Source organism: Adiantum capillus-veneris, chromosome 26 (genome assembly GCF_014529385.1).
Source record: "Adiantum capillus-veneris isolate H3 chromosome 26, ASM1452938v2, whole genome shotgun sequence".
Classification (NCBI taxonomy): domain Eukaryota; kingdom Viridiplantae; phylum Streptophyta; class Polypodiopsida; order Polypodiales; family Pteridaceae; genus Adiantum; species Adiantum capillus-veneris.
The window spans coordinates 138,898,696-138,921,920 of record NC_140956.1 but is presented as its reverse complement, the minus strand read 5'-3'; the positions used below and the strand labels follow the sequence as shown (position 1 = coordinate 138,921,920).

The 23,225-nt window shown below is 42.2% G+C and overlaps 1 protein-coding gene across 3 annotated transcripts in view; it reads left to right on the top strand.

Annotated features, from left to right (window-relative positions):
• The window catches only part of LOC147424273 (Melibiase family protein), a 55,061-nt gene extending 41,542 nt beyond the window's left edge, over nt 1–13,519 (top strand). The window contains exons 6-14 of one of the 3 annotated variants that reach the window (XM_086502147.1): nt 10,897–11,060; nt 11,145–11,357; nt 11,430–11,466; nt 11,549–11,683; nt 11,773–11,969; nt 12,059–12,191; nt 12,352–12,445; nt 12,523–12,573; nt 12,646–13,519. In XM_086502147.1, the coding sequence (XP_086358273.1) occupies nt 10,897–11,060; nt 11,145–11,357; nt 11,430–11,466; nt 11,549–11,683; nt 11,773–11,969; nt 12,059–12,191; nt 12,352–12,445; nt 12,523–12,573; nt 12,646–12,917 (1,296 nt within the window). In that variant the 3' untranslated portion in view covers nt 12,918–13,519. Of the gene's footprint in view, nt 1–10,896; nt 11,061–11,144; nt 11,358–11,407; nt 11,467–11,538; nt 11,684–11,772; nt 11,970–12,058; nt 12,192–12,351; nt 12,446–12,522; nt 12,574–12,645 lie in introns of all 3 variants that reach the window. The other 2 variants (XM_086502148.1, XM_086502149.1) reach the window with 2 other exon arrangements.
• The last annotated feature ends 9,706 nt before the right edge of the window (nt 13,520–23,225 follow it).

Genomic DNA, 23,225 nt, shown 5'->3' with positions numbered 1-23,225 from the left:
ACGGCGACGACGGCGGTGACGACTAGGGCTGAAACTGATGCTATCTGGCTGAAAACTCTGCTGTTGTAGGGCTGAAAACGCTGTTGCTGTAGGGCTGACAACTCTGCTGCTGTTAGGCTGAAAACGCTGTTGCTGTAGGGCTGAAAACATTGGGCTGTCAGGCTGAAAACGCTATGACTGGCTGGCTGAAAAACGCTGCTGATGAAGCTTATTGAAAACGCTGATGCATTTGCTGAAAAACGCTGAGAGGGCTGCTGAAAACGTTGGTGCTGAATTGCTTGAGGGAGTCTTGCTGAGGATGGGAGTCTTGCTGAGGAAGAACGCTAGAGGGCCTGTTGCAAGAGATTGCGTGTGCTCTCTTTGTTTCTCCTCCTCCTTCTGCTTCTATTGAGTGCCCAATGGGTTATATTTATAGGAATTATATGCTGGGTAGGGCAGCGGCTGATAGGAGGCACCGGATTTGAGTTATCACCTATCAAACGGATGGTCCCACCCATCACAAAAAAAACGTCATGGAAATTTATGATGAGCGCGCGGTGGTGTGTGCAAGTGAAAGAGCACGCGAAGAAGTGCAGAGTGTGTACCTTGTAGAGAAGGCACTGTGTTGCAGGAGGGGAGTGCTAGCAGAAGAAAGAGGGAGAGAGAGAGGCAGCGCACGATATTGGAAGGGGGAATAAGTGAGTGAGTTGAAAAACTCACATTCCCTTTATTAATTTGTATAGGACCAATTTAAAGTTAATATACATGAAAGGGGGCCATTTGGGCCTTTAACCCAACAACCTCCCACTTAAAGGCATAAATGGCGCCTCTAAGCTACGTGACTCCCACCATCTCTATACATAGATGAAGTTGTGCTTTGGATAAGCACTTAGTGAGAGCATATGCTGGATTTTGTGATGTATGGACCTTAACCAATGTAATAAGGCCATCCTCAAGCACTTCTCGTATGAAGTGATACCGCACATCAATATGCTTTGTGCGTGCATGAAACATGGCATTCTTTGCCAGACATATGGCACTCTGGCTATCACAACCAAGCATAGGTGCCTTGGCAGGCAAACCAAACTCACTGCATAGGCGTGCTAATCAAATAGCTTCTTTAGAAGCCTCAGTGGCTGAAATATATTCAGCCTCTGGAGTAGACAATGCAACGATCTTTTGCAATCTAGAACACCATGAAACAACACCTCCCGCAAGAGTAAATACATAGCCACTTGTGGATTTCCGTGTATCCACATCACTAGCCATGTCAGAGTCACAAAATCCTTTCAACTCCAATGGTCCTTTACCATAGCAGAGGCATTTATTTTTAGTCCCTTTCAAGTACCTCATAATGGACTTCACTGCATCCCAATGCAACCTGCTTGGATTAGCCATAAACCGGCTCACAACTCCCACTACATGGGCTATGTCAGGCCTAGTAGCAACCATAGCATACATAAGTGAACCACAAGCTGAAGCGTAAGGCGCACTTTGCATGTCATTGGCTTCTTTCTTTGACTTAAGACAATCCTTGGAGATTTTGACATATGGCTGTAATGGCACACCAAGAGGCTTTGCTTCAGCCATGTTAAATTTGTCGAGCACCTTTTCAATGTACTTTTCTTGCGACAAATACAATAGGCGCTTGTCTCTCTGCCTTGTAACTCGCACTCCAAGTATATGTTCAATTGTCCCAAGGTCTTTCATTGAAAATGCAGATTTCAGCTGCCCTTTAAGAGCTTCAACAGTGCTTTTTTTCTTTGCAGCTATCAACATATCATCAACATAGAGCATAAGAATGATAGGGCTGCCATCCTATCACGTTTGGTATACAAACAATGGTCTGCATGGCTTCTTTTGTAACCATGTTTAAGCATGAAGCGATCAAACTTCTTGTACCATTGTCTACATGATCGTTTTAGCCCATACAAGCTTCTATTGAGCATATATACCAAATGTTCCTTGCCAGGAATCGGGTTGCTTCATGTAAAGCTCTTCTTCCACATCACCATGCAAGAAAGCGGTATGTACATCCATTTGGTCCATTTCCAAATCAAGAGCAGCCACTATGGCAAACAATACACGCAAAGTCGTCAGCTTCACAACAGGAGAGAACACTTCCTGAAAGTCTATGCCCTTGGTTTGAACATATCCTTTTGCAACTAGCCTTGCCTTATACTTGGGTTTTGCATCAACAATCTTGATTTTATACACCCATTTGTTAGGAATAGCCTTCCTTCCTTTGGGCAATTCCACCAAATCCCAAGTATGATTAGCATGCAAAGCTTTAATCTCTTCCTGCATAGCAAGCTCCCACTTGTCGCTGTGCTCACATGTCTTTGCCTCTTTATAGTAAGAGGCTCTCCCTCATTTGTCAACATAATATAATGCAAAGAGGGATCATATCTTCTCACAGGCCATCTTTGACGAGTAGACTGCCTCACCCAATGATCCACATTATCCGGCAATGGGTTTACATCAGGTGGCATAATAAAATCATCAACAATGGGCTGCTGTATATCATTTTCAACACCATTTTCAGCATTGTTTCTTGGCTGCAAATGCCCTTCAGGAGCCTCAATTTGCTGTCCAACATCATCTGGCTCAAACACCATTGGATCTTCTACATTTTCAGCCGTTTGTGGTGCATCCTGAGGGTCAAAAATAGGCCTAACAGGTGTCTGGTCATGCTGAAATTTCACCCTTTTATGGTCATGCTTTGAGGCACAATTGTTTTGAAGCAGCCTTGCCTCATTAAAAACAACATCCCGGCTGCGTACAACCCTTTTGAGCTGAGGTAACCAAATCCTGTAACCCATTTCGCCTTCTTCACCATATTCCATGAAGAGGCCTTTAATGGACTTGGCATTTAGTTTACTCCTCAACTCAGGTCTAACATGCACAAAAGCCTTGCAACCAAAAATGCGTAAGTGATTATATGAAGCAAGCTTGCCAGACCAAACCTCTTCAAGGATGTCACCTTTCAAAGACATGTGAGGGGATCGATTGCATATATGCACTGCAGTTTTCAAAGCTTCTCCCCAAAATCCATGAGAGAGATCAGCTGTGGACAGCATGCATCTCACCCTCTCACAAAGTGTCCTATTGAATCTTTCAGCCACACCATTAGAAGAGGGGCTGTATGGCACAGTAAGCTCCCTCTTAATGCCCAAATTTTCACAAAATTTGTTAAATTCAGCACATGTGAACTCCCCCCCATTGTCCATATGCAAGCATTTTAGCTTTCTACCTGTTTGGGTGGTCACAAATGCATGAAATTTCTTACACGCAGCAAATGCTTCATCCTTAGATTTAAGCAAATAAACCCAAATTTTCCTAGAATGATCATCAACAAAGGAGACAAAATAGCATGCACCTCCTATAGACTTAGTAGGCATGCTACATACATCAGAATGTACAAGATCAAGCATCAATGTCATAAGCATCATCATCGGACAAAGTGGCACACAAGATGTCCTCTATATCGGACAGCTCCTCAATCACAACACTAGAAGCCACATTGGCCTTCTCTTTGTCCTTTGAGCTATCCTGTGCATCTGTCTTAACTTCCTTCTTCTCTTTCTTTTGGTGTCCGCCATTCTTTTTCCATTCTAACTCGGCTTTGTAGTACCTGCAATCGGGTTTCTTGTGACCTTTCCTGCCACACTGATAGCAAGTCGCATCACCCTTGCCTTTGCTGGCATTTCCCCTTTCCTTACTCTTACTCTTACTCCTTTGTGCATAAGCATTCTTCTTTTTTGTCCTGCCTCTAACCATGTTGGGCAGAGTTGCCTCCCTCTCCACTTGCTTTCCTCCTGATTTCCTCATTCAAGATAGAACCCCTAACACCATTAAAGGTCAAATTGGGGTTATTGGATAATGAAACTACCAATGTTTCCCATGACTCAGGTAAGGTCATAAGCAAGAAGATAGCTTTCAACTTATCATAAAAAGGGGGCAAGCCTGAGTCCTGTAACTGCGACAAAGTACCTGCGAACAACGACAAGTGCTCTGCAGCGCTCTTGGACTCATCTAGTTGCATGCCAACAAGTTTTCGCATCAAATGCACTTGGTTGATAGGCGTTGTATTTTCATACATTCCCTTTGACTTCTCCCACACATCAAAAGCAGTTGTGAGACCTTTCACATCAATGACTGTCTCATCGGTCATGGCCATTTTAATGTATGTAACAGCCTTCCTGTTCAGGCTAACCCATACTTCATCCGTCATATTCTGTGGCTTTACCTGTTCAAGTGCCCCTTCACAATCCTTAAGAAATAGGATTCCCTGAATCCTGTCTTTCCAAAGGTCGAAGCCTGTTCCATCGAACCTCCTATCTCGAAGAGATTCTTCACATCTGAAGAAGATGAGGCCATAGTTGCACGAATAAGAGGGCTAATACGCTGAATTTTTAGGCAAAATGCACAAAAACCGGAGTATAGCCTCACAGAGATGTGCATTACAGCTCCAAATGGTCACATGAGCAATTTGGGGCAAAATAGGTCGATTTGGGCACAAGAATCAATTTCTGAAATTTATGCGCAGGAAATTTCAGCGAGCGAATTTGTGCTCAAAAACAACAATTTTAGTTGTTTTAGCCTCACAGAACCTACATAAGACTAATACACAGCCTTTAGAAGCATGTAAGAGCAAAAGCCGCAATTTGTAGATCAAATTGCATGAAATTGAGCCACAAATGGTCATACATAGCCAAAATTTGTCAAACGTGCGTAGATTGCATCAATTTGCACTTTCCCCAATGTACTGGCATCATAAAAACACTTACAAAAACCTGCGTAAATTTGAAATTTGCTGAAAACACCTGTTTTAGGAGCTGTTTTTCGGCAATTTGACGAGTACTTTGGCGATGAAATTGCAAAATCTCGCGTGAAAGTTAACCTCCTTGGCTGAAAATCAGCGTTTGCAGGTTTGGGAGCAAACCCTAACCTGGCTCTGATACCAGTTGATGAGCGTGCGGCGGTGTATGCAAGTGAAAGAGCACTCGAAGAAGTGCAGGGTGTGTACCTAGCAGAGGAGGCACTGTGTTGCAGGAGGGGAGCGCTAGCAGAACGAAAGAGGGGGAGAGAGGTAGCGCACGATATTGGAAGGGGGAATAAGTGAGTGAGTTGAAAAACTCACATTCCCTTTATTAATTTGTATAGGACCAATTTAAAGTTAGTGGCCAAGTTCAATGTGAACTTGGCAAAAGGTTAGTAACCTTTAAAATATACATTAAAGGGGGCCATTTGGGCCTTTAACCCAACAATTTATCACAAAACTGGTTGACTTGAGGTCCATACTTTCTGAAGAGGAGCCATGCCTCTTCTGTGTCCGCTCAACTGAAAGTGTGTAGTCTATATCTCTTATGTTGCAACTATTTACACCTTGTAACATTGATTTCCCGTTGGCATGTAGCACGACCGGTTACAATCTCATTGCAGTCTTCAAATAACATGTTTTCTAGTAGTTTTGCTATGGATGAGTGTCACTAACCCTGTGTGTACGTGGACAAGCTACTTCATGACAAGGGTTCAGTTTAGTTCAGTCAGTCTAGAATAGGAAGTGATCTGGCACTTTCGTGAGTCTGTTCGTAGATCGTGCATGTCCAGACACTTAGAGTAGATGCATATCCTCTGGTTGCACACATCATGATCATCAGATTTCCATCAGGACCCATCAGGAGCATTTTTACAGTGCATAGACCTAATTTCCCTATTTTTGACATTTTTCACTTATTATTTTTAAGTGATGTTTGTTGGAAACTAGGTAGGGCAATTTTGCTAAGTATATATAGAAACCTAGCGCTAGCACTTTTGGGCAGAAGAGGCAGCAGGAGCACCTTTGTTCAACAGGCACCTTCTCAGCACAACCCCCACTAGGAACCTAGCGTTTTGCACCATCTGCAACAAGCTAGCGTTTTTGTAACCCAGATCAGCCAGCGTTTTTGCACTTGCAGATTCCTAGCAACAGTAGAACAACAGATCAACCTAGCGTTTTGCATTTGCAAGACAACTGGGTACAGCAGAACCGGCAAAAGCCCTAGCGTTTTTGCCAGGAGACAGTTTTCAGCCCTAGCGTTTTTGCATCAGCATAACACTTCAGCGTTTTGCAGATTCACCGCGACGGAACCCCAAGAAGCATCAGCATTTTCAGTTTTCAAGAGTCAGACTCCACACTAGAACCCCCAAACCTTGCAGATCTCACCTTTCCGTAGCAGATCCTCGCCGCACGGTCAAATCCAGCATAGTTTGCATTTTCAGCCCGGAAAACGCAGATTTCATTATCTGCGTTTTCAGCGCGTCGTCATTGCATCCTCGTCGTCGATATCGTCACCGACATAGAATTAGAATTCAGCAGATATAAGATTTGCAGATTTCAGCCATTAGCATTTCCAGATTTCAGCCCGTCTCGTCGTCGTCCTCATCGTCGTCGACATTGTCGGCAAGTCCAACGCATTGTAGAGATTTGTGCAATCATACGTAGACCACTCTCGCCATAGAGGGTGGGGCCTTCAGAGGAGGGTTTGACAACTTCTCTGGTGTCGTATTCTTCTTTCTCTATCTCGCAGTCTTAGTACCTTCATTCTCAGTATTTATCCACTTTGTTTGTTATCACTTGCACTCTCTCATTAAAGGACGGAAGGCTCTCCCTTCCATAAGTAAAAGGAACCTTGAGCATAGTTCGGAGCACTCAACTTGAGCAAAGTTCAACATTCATTTCCGCTGCACCTTACGTTGGTATCAGAGCTTTGACAGTGTCCTGTATCACTCAAGGAAAGAACCACAAGAACCAGAAGAATTTTTGTTGCTTGTTGTGGTCGCATGTAACCCAAGTCCACTTGGGCGTGTCGATTCCTAATCGTGTTTTGAAGAGTGATAGGAAACCCAAGAAAGAAGGGCTTGTCCAGCTTCCCCTTGTGCCTCTTTTCACTCATTGAGAGCGGACCGTGCACTTAGCGGCCGGCCAATCAACGTGAGGTGGGAAAAAGCAACCTTGGTGTGAGCGCGTGGTAAGAGGCACAGTTGGCCACGTACCTAGAGAAAGCCGCCGAAGACGTGTCCCTTTCCTTCAATTGGACCGACTTCCAAGACAAGCTCAAGGCGTGGTTTATGGCCCTACAATATCTAGCACGGTTGAAAGACGATTGGCGCAATCTCAAGCAAAATGGTATGCCAGTTATGTCTTTCTCTAATTGGGTATGGCCCTACAATATCTAGCACGGTTGAAAGACGATTGGCGCAATCTCAAGCAAAATGGTATGCCAGTTATGTCTTTCTCTAATTGTGTTTTGTAGCTCGGCACCCAATTACGCAAATCGGATGATGAGCGCAAGGAGGTTTCATTTTTCGGGTTGGACGACTATATTAGGTTTGATGCGAAGTCCTCGATCCAATCGATCTCAACAAGGCGGTAGCGATTGCTCTCGCAGAGGAGATGAAGCACAACAAGGGAAAGCCTAAGGAAAACAAGACTTCAACAAGTACCTCTCAGACTTCGCAGAACCCTCAGAACGGTAAGAATGGTAAGACCGGTAACTCTTCTAACCAATCTTCCAATAGTCTCTCAGAAAAGAACTCTCCCAATGAACCTAAGGGTAAAGCTAACAAAATTGCTAAACCTAAGCTGACTCCAGATAAAAAAGCAGAATAAGGAATTTTAGGAGGATACATCACGTCGAAAAGCAAAGCATTTATTCTAAGGAAGGTCGTTGTTATCACTGTCACATAAAAAGAACCTGTCCTAAGCTTGACTCTAATGAATCTAAAGAATCCACAGAAACCACTTCCTTTGTCAATGCAATAAATGACAACACGAGTGTGCCCCAAGTTTCTCATGACCCTCCCATTGATGAGTCTCTTATTAAATGTTATGGTCATATGACGGGGCAGCGTTTTGTCATATTGTTTGACCCTGGCAATATGTATGATGTGATTAGTCCCTCTCTTGTTGAGAAAGTCCGCCTAGATGTTAGTCAAAAATCTCCTCTCGAGGTCTCTGGCTTCGCTCCCAGTATGGACTCTCTCATCACGAAAGAGTGCCTTGATGTGTTGTTTACAGTCCAATTGCTTTCCGTAGAAAATTTTTAGTCTCTCCTCTCTCAGGATGTGATATGATTTTGGCCATTTGATGGTTTCGTGAGCATAATCCTCTCATTGATTGGGCGGAAAATACGTTCACTTTCAATGCCAAAAGTGATTCTCCCGTTGTCATTCGTGGAGAGAGAGTTGTTCATTCTTCATCTCTCATTTCTAATGTGCAGGCGAAGATTGCAAAGAACAAGGAGAAGGAGACTCTATGTGTCTTGTCTTCTCCAGAGCATGACACACGTAGGGATTTGCATGATGATAAGCATGATAGTTTGAATGATAATGACAAGCATGATGAATTGCATGATAGTGACAAGCATGATGCTTTGCATGAAGATGATACGATTGTTCACAAGGATGATGTGTTAGTTGATACTTTCTCTAGCGAAGCTAACCTCATTGCAGAGGCGATCAATCACGAAGCACCGATCTTGGCTCTCGAGTCAAGGTCCAAAGAACCCCCTCAGGAAGAACCGATCTTGACTTTCGAGCTTAGGTCCAGAGAACCCCACATGAAGTATTATGTGTTCGAATGATTAGTCAGCAGACATTGTTCGAGTGTTTCATTCGTGATCGTTTCCTGTATTTTAGTCAGCGTCTTTATGTGATCCCTTTTGCTAGACATGACATATTGTATGCTGAGCACGATTCACTCATGAATGAGCACAGATGTATGCGGATTACAAGAAGAATTGAGCACCAAGCATGCGCATTTCCGTTGTGAATTGCCACATTTGATTGATTTAGATCAGAAAGACACTATTCGATCTCATTGTTTGCATGTGTGTGGTGAACGGTTTGGCACTCCGTCTATTTGTTCATCTACATTGCATGCACAGTCTTTGAGGAAGACGAGATTTTCTCCACTCACTTTACATGGAATGGGTATGTTCATGTTTTTGTGTTGGAAGTGGTTTCAAGAATTTTCAACCATGGAGATTCTTAAAGAAGGTAGACGCATGACTAAAGACGAAGTTGAAGCATTGAAGGAGCCACAGATGACTTTGTGTCGCTTTCGGCGCGGCCAAAGAAGCAAGCTTTACAGACCTTTATGAAGTTCAAGTATCGCATGATCCACGCATCAGAATGGGCCGGCAAAGAGTCCTTCCCAGGATTCCAGACGCTGTTGGCGATCTCCCTCGATGCCATACAATTCGGTACCAGTACTTCACTTTGAAAAGGAGGGGATGTCACGTGCACATCTAACCCTATGTGTACGTGGACAAGCTACTTCATGACAAGGGTTGGGTTCAGTTCAGTTCAGTCAGTCTAGAATAGGAAGTGATATGGCACTTTTGTGCAATCCGTGCATGTCCAGACACTTAGAGTAGATGCATATCCTTTGGTTGCACACAACATGATCATCAGATCTCCATCAGAACCCATTAGGAGCATTTTTACAATGCATAGACCTATTTTTCCTATTTTTGACATTTTTCATTTATTATTTTTAAGCGACTTTTGTTGGAAACTAGGTAGGGCAATTTTGCTAAGTAAGTATATATAAAACCTAGCGCTAGCACTTTTGGGCTGAAGAGGCAGCAGGAGCACCTTTGTTCAACAGGCACCATCTCAGCAGAACCCCCACCAGGAACCTAGCGTTTTGCACCATCTACAACAAGCTAGCGTTTTTGCACCCAGATCAGCCAACGGTTTTGCACTTGCAGATTCCTGGTGACAGTAGAACAACAGATCAGCATAGCGTTTTTCATTTGCAAGACCGGCGACAGCAAAACCAGCAAAAGCCCTAGCGTTTTTGCAAGGAGACAGTTTTCAGCCCTAGCGTTTTTGCATCAGCATAACACTTCAGCGTTTTGCAGATTCACCACGACGGAACCCCAAGAAGCATCAGTATTTTCAGTTTTCAGCAGTCAGACTCCTCACTAGAACCCCCAAACCTCGCAGATCTCACCTTCCCGTAGCAGATCCTCGCCGCACGGTCAAATCCAGCGTAGTTTGCAGTTTCAGCCCGGAAAACGCAGATTTCAGCATCTGCGTTCTCAGCGCGTCATCGTTGCATCGTTGTCGTCGACATCGTCACTGACATAGAGTCAAAATTCAGCAGATACAAGATTTGCAGATTTCAGCCATTAGCGTTTCCAGATTTCAGCCCGTCTCGTCGTCGTCCTCATCGTCGGCAAGTCCAAAGCATTGTAGAGATTTGTGCAATCATAAGTAGACCACTCTCGCCATAGAGGATGGGGCCTTCGGAGGAGGGTTTGACAACTTCTCTGGTGTCGTATTCTTCTCTCTCTATCTCTCAGTCTCAGTACCTTCATTCACAGTGTTTATCCAGTTTGTTTGTTATCACTTGCACTCTCTCATTAAAGGACGGAAGGCTCTCCCTTCCATGAGTAAAAGGAACCTTGAACATAGTTCGGAGCACTCATCTTGAGCAAAGTTCAACATTCATTTCCGCTGCACCTTACAATGAGCCACCCCTATCTGAGCTTATCACTAGAGATAATTGGACTCCATAAAACCAAGGAATAATCTTGGTTTATTTGGATATTTGAGAATTCAAGAATCTTGTATTTGAGACCACATATCTGTTTTAGTTGCTTGATTTGTACATTTTCAGTGTATTCTTATATTGAGCTATATGCACGTATGGTTTTAATAGCAAGAGAAAAATGTGCATGTGCGTGTGCATAAACACGTATGTATATATATTTATATTTGTGTGTATGTAACACATACACACACAGAGGTATGTGTGTGTATTTACATACAGATACACATGGATACATGCACAGAGAGGATTGGAATGTGCCCCTGCATGCACACACAACATAGCTTGAATTTAAAGCAATGACTATTTTGCAGGCCATCGTGACGACTGGACGACCAATTGTTTATTCCATTTCTCCAGGAGTTCAAGCAAATCCACTTATGGCCACATTTGTCAATGGTTTTGTTAATATGTATAGGGTTACAGGCGATGACTGGGACACATGGCATGATCTACAATCACATTTTGATGTTGCAAGGTTAAATTTAAAAGTGCTGAGTCCAAGATGAATTCTTATATTACCACGTCAATTTTTAGTTCATTGGCACTTGTATTGTGCCAGAGACTTTGCAGCAGCTGGTTTGATAGGAGCACCAGGCTTGCTGGGTTTGTCTTGGCCAGACTTGGACATGCTTCCCATAGGATTTCTAACTGATCCAGGTTACAGAATATTTCTCAATACAATCTCCTCATTTGTGACTTGTTTGCTGGGGGAGTTCTATGTTCTTTATGCGTTGGCCCAAAGTGTTCACTTTGCATGCTTACATAACACAAGGTATGTTCAAGATTTCAAGTTCATCTCTTTTTGGTTAATTTCGGTTGTAGGTGCTAATTACGGTCCAAATAGGTCATCACGTCTCCTTTTGGAGGAGCAGAGAACGCAGGTGCAGGTTTTTCACATCTTCTTTTGAAGAAAAGTGAGGGTTGAAAAGTCTTTCTAGACTGAGCATGGATAGGCATATGCAGATGACACTTTGGGCTATGGCGAGGTCTCCTCTAATGTTTGGTGGAGATATGATCAACATAGATGATACCACTATTGATATACTGACAAATCAAATAGCACTCGAAATCAATGAGAACAGCTATGGGAACATGGAGGTGCAAATGACACGTTTTTACTTGTTTTCCTGCTGCTGAATCAAGTACTTGCATAGCCAAGACCTAAGGATATGCTCTTCTCTTATCAGGTGCAGATCTCTGATGTGATGCAACAATACACGCCCTCTGTGAACCTGCTTGGGTGTAGAGATGCAGCAGGCACCTATTGGAAATTAAGAGGTGACAGCACAGCCAAGAACTATCTCAAGCTCTGCTGGACCCGAGAAGAGCTAACAGAAGGTGGATGTTTTCATTGGAATCCATCAAGTGCAGACTTAACAGCTCGGTAATGCTTGGCTTCGAAGCTGTTGTAGCATTATTTTCTTGCGATATCATTCAATTTATTGCATATGCTCCTCTCTTAATCAAAACCAGAAAACAAAAGAAGACCGCCACCCGACAAATCAGGGTTGGACGAGTTCTGATGCATGAGAACTGGCCAAGCTGCCTTGATGCGCAAGTCGACACTCAAAATACATTTTCTCCTTGTGCCCAGAGGAGAACACAGGTGACATGATTGTTTTTTGGCTAGTAATGTATTCTTGCCCCGTTTCTCATAAGGTGAATACCTCTAAATTATCTGATCACTATATGTTGCTGGGCTTGTTAAGAGGTTGAATATCTGTAAATTACCTTGCAAATTCTGGCTAATTGTTGTGTGTCGGCAGATTTGGCATGTGAAACCTGATAAAAAGCTTGTAAACAACATAACCAAGCTTTGTGCGGTCGTCAACGAGCTGAATTATACTGGAAGCATATCTGGTAAGACATTGACTATTTTCACTCTGCAGTCAATGTCGTGAGTTGTCTAGCTAAGATCACTTCCTTTTTGCTGTTAGAGCAAACTCTTAGCTTTGATACACGAATATGGATGGCCAGAGGAATAGGAGGTAACCTTTTATTTTCTTTTCCCTTCATGCACATCAAACATATGTCACATCTTTCTGTTTTTGTCGTGGCAGGAGAGTATTATATTGCTTTGTTCAACCTTCAAGAACAGTCTGTTGATGTATCTTTGCCGTCGAGTGGCATAGTGGAGGTGGGTCTAAAACTACCACGTGCCATGAACGATACAATTGGTAACCAACCAAGGGGACTCTCAAGGATGGACTATCAATGTAAAGGAAAAGAAGCTTGGAGCAACCAAAACATTGAGACATTGAAGGGCATATTATATGCTACAATAGCCCCGCATGGATGTGTTCTCTTCTCCCTCCAATGCGATTTGAGTTAGGATTATGCTTCCCAAAGGTGGCTTTTCTTCCTCTATTTATTGAACACATCGGGCATTGCCATGTCCAGCCCTAAGAATGCGCCGGTAGGTTCTAAGTTTGCTGTTAGTGTTTTATAGTAACAATCATGTGAACCATTGGTTCTCCGAAGACCACTATGCTATCCTTGAAGCTCTTTCCAAACCCATCCTGCCCATGCAACCCTTGCTTATGATAAATACTGCATCCTTCCTGCCTCAAGATTGTCTCCAATCCAACCATCCACCTTTGACTTCATGCTGCTGATGTTGGTGCATGATACTATTGAGATGGGGCGTTAAAATTCCTCGACACCTTTCGCTGTCATTGGATGATGGTGATGTGCCATCATGTTAGTGCCAAAACACACGCATTGTACAAGGCCATACTTAGGAGGCTTTTGGTAGAGAGAGAGAGAGAGAGAGAGAGAGAGAGAGAGAGAGAGAGAGAGAGAGATGAAATGAAATGTTATATATATCTTTGAAAGGCCATATTGACCTATGAGACCAAAGAATTACATGATGGTGAATTTGATACAAGGTTTGGATAAAAAGAAAGAAACAAACTAAACAGGAACACTACTAAAGCTGTAAAAGGTGGGTCTCAAGAGCTTGAGTGGTACACATGCAAAAAGTGGGTGTGCATCTTCGAGAATAGATACAAAATGGTGGATATGTGTATCAGAATCCGGAGATGGCTCACATCGATCATTGCATGATTGTGTTGGTGTCCTCCATGGTGAGAGTCCGGACAGGGTGTCTCCCATTTCTCGCCAATATAGATTTGATTCTTTGGTGCAACCTTCTCTGTTGAAGGGAGTATCCCCTCATCTTGGACCTCTCGAATCTCTCTAGCTCTGTTGTTCGATCCTCATCGAGTGTATCCCTCTTCTCTAGCTTATCTCGTCCCTGCTCAATCTCTGGATGGAAGAACATTGTGATTTGTCTTTGGGTGTCTCGGTGTGAGCCTCTCTCTCTCTCTCTCTCTCTCTCTCTCTCTCTCTCTCTCTTTGTAGTAACACTGCTTAATATCGTTGAATCTCCGATAGATGAGTCCAAGACATCCTTGATCCTTGTATTTCATAATTCTAGATAGAGGTCCAAAACCTTCTCTAAAGAGGTATTAAAAAAAGCGGCCATATATCGGGGGGTGCACTATGTAATCATGTTAATTTATAGCGTGAGTTTGAAAGGAGGGGTTTTAAAATGCAAAAGTTTTAGGCAATTTAACAAAGATGCATTAAAATAAGGGGTTTTTGTATTCAAATTTGAAAAAAAAAAATCCTAAAATAAGGGGTCATTTTATTCATTCAAACATGTTAAAAGATGAGTGTTTTTTAATACCCCATGAATGCATGTTATATAGGGGGTACTGAACGATGAATACTCAGAGCATATCTCATAGTATGTTGTACAGTGGCATACAAGCTTCACTTGTCTTTGACCATGAAACTCATGATGCTATAACTAGAAACGACTTTCTCTACTTTGAGAGCAATGATAGTAGATTCGCAAAGTTCCAATGTCAATTTTTTATAGTTCTTGTGGCTCAACCTTTTAAACAAGAACAAGCAATCTAAAGACATTAGACTTACAGGGCTAGCATGGAAAAATGATTGTGAGGTGCTGTTTATCATGGGCTACTTTTGTAATTGGTTACAACATGATTCTGACCTGCAATATACCCGAGTATCAAGTACAGTTTGTAGATTATAGGACATAATCAATGTTGATTGGTTTTTTCCTAATGTATTCAAGGAGTTTGAAAAAGGAAAAAGCGGGGAAGCAGACTCTTGTAATTGGTTACAACATGATTCTGACCTGCAATATACTTGAATATCAAGTACAGTCTGTAGATTATAGGACACAATCAATGCTCATTGGTTTTTTCTTAATGTATCCAAGGAGTCCGAAAAAGGAAAAAGTAGGGAAGCACACTCAAAATGGAGAAATTATGATGGTTTTAATGAGTTTTTTTTGGTAACTTTTGACATGTTATCGCTAGTCAGGCTGGAGGCAGATTGATCTAGGTGAGAGTGTACTAGACTTTGGTTTTCCAAGAGATTATCTATCTCTTGTAGCCTCCATGCACTAGTCGGGTGATTAACATTTTATGTTTGTGGGTCTTGTTTTGCTAGCATCGATATAGTGAGGCTGCCTGCCGACACTTTTTGTGATAGTGAGGGCAAGTGCCTATATGGAGGCCCATGGGAGCCATATTTTGCATAACTTTACCTGCGTGTAGCCATCCGCAAAGGTGCAGATGGCCAGAGGTAGGTTTCTCATGCAAAGCCTGTTTTATTAGTGAGCTAATTAGGCAATCCTACCTTGAAAGGTCCAAAGATATACTTTGTCCAACCTGATGCTTCCGAGTTCACAAAAGCTGTAATACAGCATGAGTATTATGTACACCTCTAGGTACATGGATAACGCATGAAGATGTAGACCTTGTTGTCAAGGTGACTCAACTACCATTCATTTTTTTTTCTGCTAACTAGAATGAGAAGAGTCAACTTCCTTTTCATGTGAATTGGCATTTGAGATACCTCACTCAAGCGCCTGTTTGCGTACAATTATATTCCGACACAAGCATTTCTATTTTAGATGTTTTCGATCGCTGTGTGTCAATGTTCCCAAGTTTCAATGCAAGTGGCTTTGGACAACTTGGAGCATATCATTGAAAATGCATATGTAATCAAGCAAGAGGTCTGTGCAAGTGTACTTGTTTCAGAGCCGTCTTTTGACTCCTTAGCACTAGCTTGTCAAATGTCTCCACATCCATATATCCATATAAGACTTTAATGTTGGATGTAGGGTGTTCTCGTGGACGTGAAAGAAAGGGTTTTCTTGATGAACATGAACTACATTGCATGAGGAAGTACGAATGCATTTTCAAGCAAGAGTATCAAAGAGGACGTCGCTTACAAAAGAGTGCACATTGTTGATAGTGAAGATGGCGACCGTCACAAGCAACAAAGAAGGATACAATTGCTAATGTCACAGACGGGAGTGCATAACAATATAAAATATACTCGGATAAATAGAATTTATCACTTAATATTGAAGACAAAGGATATAAAGAGAAATAGAGAGAGTGAGAAGATCGACACAGTAATGGGACAAGAAGATGGGATGGTCCGCCCCGTAATAGTATCTTTATTACCGAGGAGAAGTCTATACAAGCACTTGAAACGAACGTATTACCACGTTCGTTCTAGAATAAGACTTGATGGTTTCTGGAAGCCCTCAGGGCAAAGCCCTATTCTTAGAAACTTCTGTTCCTTATTCCGAATTCTCAAGAATCAACGTTCTTGCCTTTGGATCTCACGTTCCAGACTCGGGGGATGGCATCTCTTCAACCCTTTTCTGACTCTTCTCTCAGAGTTCTCTGCCTGCAGTACAACTCTGCGTTCTCGGACACAAGTCCTTCCTTGGGAATCTCAAGTTCCTGATCCCAACTCGAGAGTCTACCACTCTCAGATTCACAAATCCACTTCCAATCTTGAGTACGAAACCCTTGGGCTGATCTGGCTCTTGTTCCTCAAAGCACTTTCCTCCTTCAGAGGCTTGTGCCTTCCTTTGTTCCTATTCCCTCCTCACGAAGAGAAAGTACACCTGCAATCAAATACCAAAGTTCATAACATGAAAATCATTACCTTCACAATCTCGACGCTCGAAGTGCAACTCGGTTCTCGAAAAGCAATTTCTCGGAAGAGATCTCTGCATAGAGAATCATCTCTTCGAATCCTACACACATAAGTGTGTGTTCTCGGGTTCCTTCTTGTAAACCAGCCCCGTCTACAACATTTTATGGGCTGAAAACAGAGAAAAATAGCATCTTGTCGCGATGGAAACACTTCTCGTAGGCACTTCTTCGTGATCGCCTACAAGGTCTTGGTGTCATCTAGTACAGTCGGGGCCGGCCTTTAAAAAAAAAAAGTATGAACCTGCCCAAAAGCTCAGTAAAACCTTATAAGCTGAAAACAATGCATACACAACACTTCCCAGATGTCCCTGGATGTAACCACATGCACGGATACAATGGAGACATAGACTTCATAGCTGGTACAACTTGGCATTCTTAATCTCCAATTGATGTGATGATGTTTGAATTTGAGAGAGAGAGAGAGAGAGAGAGAGAGAGAGAGAGATTTGGTATTGGTGTACATGAACATGGTCTGGGAAATGAAGTGCACAAGCTGATTAGCTCCATTCTATATCAATGTAAGATCTGGTACATGGGTTGGTGTGTTGCAAGGGTTGCGCGTATGATTGGGGTTCGTTTTGCTAGCATGTGAGAAAATCTATCCAGGATTGCCTAGTGGTGGTGAGTTTAGATCTCGTGGACCTGTATTCAATGGAGTCTTGGAGATATGTATTGTGCAACTCGAGGGCGTCTCCTAGCTCTGATTGCCTCAACGTGATGTGACCCCTTCGTGTCTGCTCGACGGTTGACGGTAGGGTTGTAATCTCTAGAAGAAGTTTGTAAACAGATTTTCTGCTACCCTTTGGTGCCTCTACATGTGCCGATAATGTCTTTATGTGTGTATCTCCACGAGAACGCGACGAAACTAGTCTCTTTATGTCTGTATCTCCACTAGAAAACGACTAAATTGGTGTTGATCTTTAGACTCCATGGTCTGTCTTAGGGTAGGATTTCTCATGCAAAGAGCATATCTGTCTTTGATACTCTCGTATGGTCTATAGTTGCAGTCATTTTGAAACGTTAAAAGTGGTGTTTGACACTATTGGATCAATCGTTTTGTGCTGATTGTTTTGAAATGCTAGATGCGGAGTTCACAGCAAGCACGAGGAGGCATCGCTTGGCATGGCATCTTGAGATGCTATTCCAGAGGAGGCAACACTCTACCCTGTGTTTTGAAATGTTGACAACAGCTCTACCTCACATACTGCCCCTTAGAGTTTGGCCATGGTGTTGCCCATCATGATGGTCTGGTTATAGGCATGGAAAGGAAGATGCATCAAAACCCCTTACATCGACTTCCTACAATTGCATGGGAAGCAACCAAAAAAGTTAAAAAGGCGCATAAAATCAAGATCTTGAGCACGTGATGGACACAAGACATAAAGAAGTGGTTTGGGATGCATTACACTTGCTATATGATGTCGCAATAGACTCCCAAGTGAATGAAGATTTTCTATAATGCCAATGTGTTACGGCTTGGGAAGAATCCAGTGGGTCACACTTCACACATTACACCACCCGTATTGGCCCCAACTACAAAACCATGTTCTTCGCTAAAAGAGGAAACCGTACTACCCTTATATGCTTGAGCCTATCCCCTTGTCAAAGATACGCATTATTGTAGCTGTTTGGCTTAGCTCCCACTTGCTTGGCATTGGGACAATGGAGAAGAGTGAAATCGATTGTGCAGATTATGCTCACTACAAGTTCGAGAGTTGTAGTATCACACACTACTAGAGTGCTGAGCTTTTGGTCACATCCGAACTTGCTTTCCTCACATTTTAGTCATGACTTAATCCCACGCACTTTCCTCTCCCAGCCAGCATGGGCTCTCATCACCACAATTTGGAGTATCGAGAATCACTCATCAAGTGCACACATACTACATCACATGTAACTTTGGTTCCATAGGTCAGATTTGACCTCCAAGGACAATTATACAATCTATCTATCTAATCTCTCTCTCTCTCTCTCTCTCACTCCCTCATTGAGTATCCATAGACATGGCATGATTATGCAAAAAGGTTGTATGAGGTCCGTGGCCACCCTCCAATCCCATGCCACACCCTACCATCTCCACTTTCTTCACCACACATGGTAACACAAGCTATACACCGACTACAGCACCACAGGTCTGTCTGCTAACCACAAATGACTACAAAGTGAGCACCTCGTTCACACAACCAACATCATAGCCTCATTGATTGCACACATCTTCAATATAGGGCTATGCTAAAGGGCTTCCCATATGACTAGACTAGACGTGCTATCAGACATCCACAAGTATGGCGACACCCTGGATCCAAGGAATTACATCAATTGGAAGAGATCCTGACTCAAGAAGTAGGAGCATATATGGTGTTTGTGTCTTAACTCAGAGAAAGTTTGTAAGAAAGTACTTTTGGACATTCTCAAACTCTTTCCAATTAGAATTTGAGATACTCCCATCCCACACTTCTACTCCATAAAGAAGAACCAGTGCCACCAATGTGTCAAAAAGGTACTTCTTAAGAGCCCAATATTTGACATTTTTTGCATTACACATGTTCTCAAGTGCATAGTATGTTCTCTTCTTGGATCCCAAACAACACATAGCACATTCATGCCACTTGTGATTGGTCGAAACCTCAAGACCGAGGTAGCTAAAGCTCTCAACAGCTTTAAGTGTCTCATTATTGTACACAATGCATGCCTTCTCCTTATGGTTGGTTTTCACAAGCATAACCTTTGTTTTGGATTCATTCAGAACCAGTTCACTATGCAAGAATAAGTTCTCAAGGACAACCAGATGCTTTTGTGCATCCTCTAAAGTGTATGCTAGAAGCACTACATCATCGACATATAACAAAAGCATGGTTATTGCATTGAAAATAGTGACCTCTTTAATGCCTTCTTCTTGCATAAAGTCAAGTAACATTTGTTCCAATAGATCGATGCAGAGACCAAAGAGAGTTGGTGACAATGGACATCCTTGTTTAACCCCAATAGTGCTTGTAATTGTTTTTTGAAATTCCTCTTCCCATACGCGATTGACACATCACCTTCTCAAATTTGAGAAACCGCAAGTATAAACTCACTTGGCAGTTGGAGTTCTTTCATCCTTCTCCACAAATTGTTACATGGAATCATATCAAAGGCTTTCTTGAAATCCACAAAGCAACAATACAATCGCTTGCCTTTCAACCGAATTTCCTCCATGAGAACACGAAGAGTGACAAGATTATCAATGATGCTATGGCATCGACGAAAACCCGCTTGTCCTTTTGCACGCTTGACATTGTCTTCAATGCAATCACTCAATTTTTATCTTTATTGTAAACACTAACAACTTTGCCATAAGAGAATTAATCATTATAGTTTGGTAGTTACTTATATCCTTTACATGCCTTCCTTTATGAAAAGGCTTGACCCAATTAGTGCTCCAATCACAAGGCATACCATGTTGACGTGTAAGGTTGAACATATCACACATCCACTTATGTGTAGAATCTCATGTCCATTTAATCATTTTTGGCTAGATACATTGAAGATCTCTCACTTTTCAAGCCCACTGCACACATCTTCAAGAGTAAAAATAGAGGGCCTCCATGGGAATGAACCATAAAATGGCATCTTTCTAGCATTTGGTTGCTCATATAGTGGCCTACAATGTGTGTACATATCCATAAGACTCAAGTTACCAAAACTCTCAACCCGCTTGCCCTTCAAGTTTCTCCAAAATCTTCCACATGCGCATACCTTTTCTTAAACTTGAGAAAATTGATGTTTGACATCTCATGTTATTCTCTTCTTTTGAGTCAATGCCTTGTATGTATGCAAATGACTTTGATAGTTGTCTGTGTCCATAGTTGCACCTAGCTTTACCAAGGACTTTCGAGAATCTTGACCTTTATCAAACCACCTTTTGCGGGATTTATCTTTGTTGATACCACGAACATGCTTTATGGAAAAGCATTCTTCGGCACAAGAAAAAATAACTTTCTTGAAAGCTTCGTATTTAGTTTCCAAATGGTGCATCATATTGAAGCTTTGTCATTCATAACTTTTGCTCAACCATTTCAATATACATTGGTGCACGTTTGAGAGAGAGAGAGAGAGAGAGAGAGAGAGAGAGAGAGAGAGAGAGTTTAGTACCTTCTCGAAGAGCCAAAGAGAACTGGCCTATGAGACACAACCGTATATAAGATATAGGTCTGATCCACATTTAATAAGATGCAACAAAAAAACAAAGGACATTCTATGCAATGATGTAGGTATGCCAAAGAATGTTAATGCATATATGTGTGTGATATACACAACATTAAGTGGTGTGATATGGGGTAAGTGTTGTTAGTGTTAATACATCTCAAGCAAGAAGCGATCCAAGCACCTCTAATTTGGGTTTGTTATCGTTGAGTGTGGAGAGAATTTTCTCTTAACAAACAAAGATAGATAGTGGGTATCGACGCCATTATAATAAGCACACTTGCATACAAAGTGTGTCTCATCCTCAACCTCCTCTTGACATAGCGTGGATAATCTAGCTTCTCTTCTCACGTGTGCATGCGAGCGTGTGTAAGAATAGGAAGATGAAACAAGGATAACTAGTCTATCATCTGAGTGTGGTCGGTTGGTTCTCCGAATTCCCTCTTGTATAGTAGGTCTTGAGTTCAAACCTCGTCGGGTGGATAGATCTTGTCGGGTGGATAGATCTTTGAGGTCTTTTGGGATTGTTCTTAAGGTGGTAAAACTCCTCTTCCCCTCAAAACATTGGTTGCTTCGCATGACATCAATCTCTAGGGGTAAGAATATAATGTGAATTTTCCAATCACTAACCTCATATTTTGTTGTAAGAATAAATCTATGTAAGACGGGACATTGACTGCAGTTATCCTATGTGGGAAGAAGAAAATGAGATCTGTAGTAGGAAATCTCGGTTGGCATGGATTTTGTTGGAACGCCACCCCTACACCTCCCTAACTTATTGGAGAAAGTATATGGTATGGAGTCGAGCCTTTGGTACATCAAGTTATTCTATCAAAATGTCAGCTATCGTAATGATGGTTTTTTACTACAAATCATGTATGATATTAATAGCAAAATATGGGGTCTCTCTAGCCTACACCAAGAGAGCGTCAATAGTGCCAAATGTGGTTGCATATGTTAGGTGCCAAATAGCTAGCAATTTTTGGAAAATGTGTTTGATGCTATTGTCTCTTAAGAATGGTTAGGAAATAATAGGCTCTTGTCAAACAATCTTGTGAGGAGTGTAGTATCAATAATCTTCTTATGTGTGAGAAGTACACGAGTCAAGGACCTCTACATGTTGGTCATTGGAGGTGAAGAGTCGTCTCTATGCTTGAGATGAGTTATGATATATCATATCCTTCATTTTGCCAAGGTTTTTTGTTAAATCTCTATCAATATACAAGATCTCTGATACATGTAAATGCGGTTGTAATTCTTTCTATTGGATTAAACATTAAAAAATTTTTATCCGTGTATAGAATGATGTGGAGTGTGCTAGAAATCTCAACTATATAAAGTCTTCCACTATATCTGTGTCTAGCCCAAATAGAGTTAGTGATAGGGAGTAGTCCTTGTGTATTGACATGGTTATGTTAGTGCTCAAATAACTAGGATGTAACATCCGCCACCACTAGACGCTAAGAAAGTGGAACACTTCATATATGCGACGAGGACCCTTTCGTCCACAGCGTCAATAAGGATCTTGCCAAGGGGATTCCTAACTCTTGGAGTATGCTTATTGAGGTGGTTCAGGGAGGGCAATAAGAGAGGAAACCTCTAAACACCCCTCAAGGCTCTCATGCTGCTCAATTGGGGATGGGGTAACCACATGTAAGAAAAAAACAACAACCAACCCACAACCAAACAAGTGAAGGGGCACCATCTAGTTATGGGATGAGAACTAGGACGCAAGAGAGATTTTGTCACGACCAAGAAGAGGTGCAATAAAATACACACAAACAATCTCACACCAAGACACACACCGAAAGGAGCAAGAGAGAACTAGAGAAAAGGAAAAGAGAGAGGAATGGAACTTGTGCAACACCTCATTTGTGACTTGCAAATGGAGATGGTTTGTTATGATGCTATCGTAGAGCTTGCACAAAACTAACTCAATGCTTAGTAAATGCTAAACATCACCATCACGCACACGCGTGCGCGCACACACACACACACACACACACACACACACACACACACACACACACACACACACACACACACACACACACACACACAGAGTCTTAGGATTGTGGAACACCTCTCACCACCATACACTCTTACAATGAGCAAGAACATGGCAATGAAAACACACTAATCACTCTCTCAAACAAGCTCAAATGAAAAAACATAAAAGGTACAAGTCACCTCGCATTACCAAAGAACTTTACACAAGTGGAAGGATGCAGATTCTGAAGCCAAGAATGCCTTTGAAGCACCAAAATCTCAATTGTCAATAGTAGAAGAGCATGTAAAATAGTGATTTAAGATAGTAAACTCACACTCTCTTTGAAGGGGATCGAGGAGCACCACAGACAGAGAGTGAGAGAGAGAGAAGGAGACACACGACACACAGATAT